General features: G+C 40.6%; 1 protein-coding gene across 1 annotated transcript; it reads right to left on the minus strand.

The window, feature by feature from the left end:
• Positions 1–277: 277 nt before the first annotated feature.
• mnx1 (motor neuron and pancreas homeobox 1) lies at positions 278–3,087 on the minus strand. The gene is made up of 3 exons (XM_084034031.1): positions 2,395–3,087; positions 1,501–1,661; positions 278–1,084 (listed from the first exon to the last, which is right to left on the minus strand). The coding sequence occupies exons 1-3, from the start codon at positions 2,873–2,875 to the stop codon at positions 797–799; spliced, it is 930 nt and encodes a 309-aa protein (XP_083890157.1). The 5' UTR covers positions 2,876–3,087; the 3' UTR covers positions 278–796.
• Positions 3,088–6,423: the final 3,336 nt, after the last annotated feature.

Here is a 6,423-nt window from a genome sequence, read left to right on the forward strand (position 1 = left end):
TTGCTAGTGTGGTGTGAAATGTTTCCTCCGTCTGTCCGCCGACTCGCTGTTTGCTCTCACTGCACGTTTGCACAGATCCGACAGCGCTATTAACAGTGATTCCCATGACCCGAGCTGTCAGAGCAAGGAGAAAAACACGAGCCTGCGTCCGCACTGCGAGCAAATCATAAATCAATCCGCCTCTTTTTTTTCTTTTTTAACAAAATTTGCACCAAAACACCAAAAAATCTTTTATATAAAAACATTTTTATTTCACATTGTTCAGAGACGCCAAACAATAATTTATCATGCACTGGGATGACCATTTTATAAATACAGTATAGAAAAATAAACATAACATTTTTTTTTTCCAGCGTGACATGACACACTACGGAACACCACGAAGAACAAAAATAAGGTTCAAAATTAGAGAAATGACAGCGGGCTATTTTACTGTGGAGGATATTATTGAACGGTTATTGCTGACGAACGAACCATCACAGCGGGGGGGAAACATCGCAAAGTCCTGAGCCAGTTTACAGCGTTTGCATATAAACCATGCAACATGTCACAGTTTACATATAGAGTGCTGAATGATGCTATTATAAACTTAAATATCCCGCTTTTATTGCCTGTCTATGACACCAAGATCGTCTATTATTGACCTAAATGTTTACTTTTCTTTAAAATAAAAAAAAAGTCATTAATTCCATGGAGGTGATTAGAGGTTGGATTACATGCAACTGCATTTTATAGCAAAAAATCCCCCCCGCAGTCGTTACAAATGGAGACCGCAACCTTCGCCCTTTCTTCGGCTTCAAGGCTGCGGACTGATGTCGCTGGTGTGATTCCTCTCGTCGTCAGAGGAGCAGTCTGACGAGTTGTACAGGAAGTTATCGCCTTCGTCGTCGTCGCTGTCTTTGAAGTCTCGTATTCTGCCGTTTTTTGAGTCTGTCTTGCTCTTATAGTCCGACTGTTCGAGTCCGTCCGATTTCTCCTGGCCGCCCTTGTTGCTCTTCTGCTTCTCGGCCTCCTGGGCGGCCTGCTCTTTGGCCTTCTTGCTCCTCTTCCATTTCATGCGTCTGTTCTGGAACCAGATTTTAACCTAAGGGAAGGGAAAGCATTTGATTGACGTGCTTTAAACGTCTAAAGCGGGAGGCTACCTGTGCGTAATATGCGTAAAGACTGCGTAAAGGTCACCAGTCCACCTGACATTGACCTCTGCTGCTGTGTCACATTTAACCCACACAGAATATATATATATATATATAAATCCCTTTTAATCAAATGCAAATAAAACATCACCTTATGAGCATTACCAGCAAATTGGTACAACAAAGTCTAACAATTGAGAATGGATCGGGATCAAGACGAGTGAGATTTCTTGATAATTTCTTACATTTTTTGCAGAAAATTAAACTAATTTTCTTTTTGTGCATTTAAAAAATGTAACCCGACAAACAGGAGCTTATAATAGTGTAATAATAATAATAGTCAAGTCATTGTTATGAGAATTATTACCTGAGTTTCTGTCAGCATGAGGGACGTAGCCACTTCAAAGCGTTTCGGTCGTGACAGGTACTTATTCAGCTTGAATTGATGCTCCAGCTCCAGCAGCTGCTGACTTGTGAATGCAGTTCTTGGTCTTCTGCACTTGCCAAGCAAGTTAGACTGAGCTTGAGCTGCAAGAGGAAAAAACAAAACATCAACACCATTCATCTTTTTAAAAATGCACATTCTATCGTTAAACATTGGCATCAAAATAGAACTAAAATAAGATCGTGCAAAACCAACGGTCTGCTTATGCCTGATAATAAAATAACCAAAGACTCCAGTGTTTTTAGGTGAACTCGGTTGCATCACATTGACAGCACTCTGTTGTGATGGTGTCATACAACATAAAGGTCGTTCACTTATGAATATCTCCATAGAGAAGTTATTTGCCACTCTATTTTGAACAAATCTGTTAAAACGAGCAGAAACAAGAAGGCATTATCTGGTGAGCAAATAGCATGTCGACTGTGGGTTTCACACTCCTCTGCTAGTTTCCCACTGTCCATTATCTGTCCATTTTAGTTCCTCCTAGAAGAAACATCACTGCATGACATCCTCTCAGTCAGACGATCATAATATATGAGCGAAATAGTGCATTCATATAAAAAAACGTCTTTATTTTAATGCCAAAAACCGAACGTCATGCCTTCTATATTCTAGTCTTCAGCACAGCAACAAACCCTGTCTTGATCAGCATCATGTAGACCAGTTTTATTCTCTAGGGATATTTATTAGCAGGATTATAACGCATAAAGCAGACTTTTGGAGACCATCACACATTTTTAGATCAGCCTGATGACCAAACATGTAATTTTTATTATCATATGATTTATTTGGAGTAAAAAATGTGGAGCTACTTACAGTTGAAGTCAGACATTTTGGGCAGCATCATCCCGGCCGTGGAGACCCGGAGCCAGTGGTCCAGCTGGAAGGTGCTGGCTGTCAGTTTGATGGGATCGCTGTGGTGGTGATGGGAGCCGTGCGGGTAGGAGTAGGACAGGGCAGGGTGTTGGCCTAGGGCGGCCGCGGAGTAGGTGTACATGGGGTGGCCGTAGAGAGCCTGCGCGGGGATCCCTGCGGTACTCTGCGGATGTAATCCAACCATGCTGTGCGGACTGTTCAGGAAACCCGGCTTCGGAATCAAGCCGCAGTTGGAAATCCTCGGCGGAGACGGCGTCTCGGTGCGTAAAGAGTCGGCGCCGGTGAGCTCCGCGGCTCCCACGCCCCCAGACGTCTGGATGGAGGAGGACAGGGAAGTCACAAGCGCCAGCGGGGAGGTCTGCACCTTGGGTGTATCGACTGCTAAAAGCGCGTCAATGCGAAAGTTTTTAGATTTCTCCATCGGGTCCCGGGTGCGCGTCCTTGTCGCTCTGCTACGAAGGGAGAAGTCCGATGCCGGTTTTTTTTTCCCACCTCTCAAAAGTTATGATGGGGTCCGGAGTGTGAGAGAGGAGCTCCGCGCGACACTTAGTCCCTGTCAGGCGGAGGGGATTGGTGCAGCCGTCTGCAGGGGGGGGCCGGCCCAAACGTCACGACGGACCCGACAACGCCTCTCCGCTCTAATCACAGTAGAGCACGGCGTTGGCGGCGTCACTGCTTTTATAGGTATTGCTATTACAGGAACAAAAATGACGCAAACGTTTGAAATAAAGCTCAAGTTTTTGTATCCATTATAACTGGATGTAACATTTTTTGCCTGTATATAATTCAGTAACAGTGGGGTTTATGGAGCGAGAGTTTCCATGGTGATTATAGGATTTATTCGGTTTGTGCTGTACATTTTTTGGGGGACTGGCTTACTGTATACATCACCAATCTGACCAAGGTCACAGGAAACAGGTGTAGTAACATTTGATTAAACATCAGCCACAGGCACTCCACAGTGTCTGTTATATAATGAAGAAATAAAATAAAAATATGAATTTTACAATCTTATTTTTCTCGATATGAAAATATGCAATGTGTCCATATCATGTTCCCTTATATTACTATTTATACTGTTGCAGCTGTCGTGGCTCACCTGAGATGGTTGAACAATATTAGTTCAGCTGAAACCTGAAAATAAAAAATAAAATGTTATTAATAACCAATATAAAACAAGAAATTACAGTACAGGCCGAAACATGCTGGATGAGTATTTATCTTTTATTTATTATAAAAAATAATACATTTTTGTTCTAACGTGTAAGGTGACCTGTCAGGTTATTAGGCTCGTCTCCACTTATTGAATTTAAATGACAATAAATAAAACGTCTGTTTGAAATAAATGAAAGCATGAGCAGAAGTGAACATGTTGAGGCGACGCACCATGTGAGGCCAACAGGGAAATTTAAGTAAAAGCCCTCCTTCTGTCGCTCTCCAATGCTGAGGGTGGCAGACGCTGGCCTGTTATAATGGAGCTGCACGACCAAATTGATTAGGTTGAACCATCACTGCTTCTAACGTGAGGTATCAGCAATCCAAGTTTTGTTTTGGGATTTTTTACCTTACATTAAAATTCGATTTACTCTAAAAAAAAGCCTGACGTTTCCGCCCCTGCAACAATATTGGAAATATTATTGGTATTTTTTTGTTTTTACTAAATAAAAATGCAACTTTGATGTGCTTCCTATCAAAACTGGTCAAATTCAGGCACAATCTGGGAGCAACGAGAAAGAAATATGAATAGAAAGCCCTGAATTGTGGCGAGGAGAGAGATGTAGATAATAGGCCCGTGGCTCCGGGTGACTTCGGTCTAATAAGCCACTTAAAGTTAATGGAAGAGGAGGTCAAAATGAGAATTATTGACACCCAGTTGCCCTTAACCTGTCTACCAATAAAGCTGATTAGTTTTTTGTCAATTCATCAGCTAACCGCGCTCCTGGGACGTTTATTTGCTCGGGGGAAATCAACAAGTCACCGGGTAGTTTTCAAGTAAAGGATCGCCATTTAATTGTGGACCTTGATGATCATGACCAATTACAGAATGATAACTGGGAGATTGATGTGGGTGGGATGTGGGCCTGCCTGAAAACGTGGAGGGAGAGGGAAAAAAATAGAAAGAGAAGAAGGGAGACATGAGGGTCAATTCACTGTGTTTTTACCACTTTAAAAAAAATCTAAATTTATGTAGGCCCATGGAAATATATATATATATAAATAAATAAATAAATATATATATTTATTTATTTATTTCTGTCCATTTCTATTTGATTTGTCTCTATTATAAAGATAAAACGAATAATAATTTGGACAAACCGAGAGCCATGAGAGAGGCTGAGGGTGCGTGGCAGCATATTAAAAGTATTATGATATTTTAAAGGGCCACATAAACATCTTCACCTTTGGACGCCGACGCCGAAACGTGTCGCCACAACGGAAGTCTTTTTCTTTGCACTTCTCTCATCACTTAAACGCGTTTTTTATCAGCCTCGTGTGATTATTATAACAGCCGGACTTCTTGATTGCCGCGCGCCCCGCGCTCGCGCCCCGTCCCCTTGCACCGCCGGTTTAATTTCATTAAGGGGCCCGCATGAATATTTCTATTAAAGCCGCGGTGAAATATGGAGCCATTTAGTATTGGCCTTCACCGATCACCAGGATTTATCGCTCCCTTTCATCACATCTAAGGGAGAGAAAATTAATAAGGCACCCAAGATGGAACCGGACCCTAAAACCCCGGTCTTTCCTGAAAGCTGTTAATTTGCTCTGTAATTACTTTCACAATTAACTAAAATACAAATCAAAGTGACAAATTGGGATAGTTTATATATTAATTACGTTCGTTAAATGTGTTCATTATGAAAAGGCAATTTACAGGGACCTGCACTGTCTCTTTTAATGTCAGGGGGAAAGTGACACAAATGGCCTCTTCTATGAAATGTGTGGAACTGCTTAAAAAACATTTGTGCCTCATAATCATTTTTCGCCCCCCAATTTGACATCCCACGGGCTGCATAATTTCTGACTTAAGATCAATGTCAATATGAGATAATTACAGAAAAGAGACATACTTTTTTTTCTAAAAGAAGAAAAAAAAGGATCTCGAACTCTCTATGAAATCCAATATTGCTGCTTAATTTGTCTGAGACGTGTTATCAATACACTTTGAATGGAGAGTACCTGCTTCAACATGTGAGCCTATGCAGTATAATATATAGCCGAGGCCCAATCAGATCTTATTGATGAAACCATTTGCCTCATGCTCATGCTTTTAAAGCCTTTTACCCGTTTAGCCAATGAAAAGATTGATGATTTGCCATCAGTTTGTTGACAAAAAGAGGGCAAAAACAACAACAACTATAATAATGTAATATATGTATTAATACCCCTGCTAATGTATCCCATAAATACTTATACTTGGCCACAAAATCTAACTCAGTATTAAATCAAATTTTAAGTATATTACTTTTCATGAAAACTCCAAACACATTGAGTAAATAAAAATAAATAAATAGCAGTAATATGGGCAATTTATTAAAACTTAATTCAATTTGCACTTTCCTTTTAGGTGTGGAAGCTCCTGGTTGACTTCACCTTTATATCCATTTTTTTTTTTTTTTTGGATCTCTGACTCTTTGGCTGCAGCTTGTACCATTGTAACAGAAATCTCACCATGACCAGGCATTTTTATTGATAAAGCTTATTTTTGATTCTACAGAATCGAATGCACCAACGTGCTCAAACTGTTAAACACTAGTTAAACGTGGGTTTCACTTGGGGCATGAGTGTGATGAAGTGAAGCTTATTGTTTTCAGATTTCACATTATGTTGACTTTGTCAGAGAGGTATGATTCGTAGTGGTGGTGTTGCATTGGAAAGTGTTCTTTTCAAAATGGAAATATTATCGACTTTCTTCTTTTACAATTGCATTAGATTCCATTTTATTGCACGTGAATTCAGCAGATTGTA

The sequence above is a fragment of the Eutrigla gurnardus genome (assembly GCF_963514095.1).
Source record: "Eutrigla gurnardus genome assembly, chromosome: 18".
NCBI lineage: Eukaryota > Metazoa > Chordata > Actinopteri > Perciformes > Triglidae > Eutrigla > Eutrigla gurnardus.

Coding starts and splice junctions, on each gene's coding strand:
- mnx1 (XM_084034031.1), bottom strand. CDS start 2,875: ATGGAGAAATCTAAAAACTTTCGCATTGACGCGCTTTTAGCAGTCGAT. Junction 1,662..2,394: donor CAAAATGTCTGACTTCAACT/GTAAGTAGCTCC, acceptor TTCCTCTTGCAG/CTCAAGCTCAGTCTAACTTG. Junction 1,085..1,500: donor TCATGCTGACAGAAACTCAG/GTAATAATTCTC, acceptor CCCTTCCCTTAG/GTTAAAATCTGGTTCCAGAA.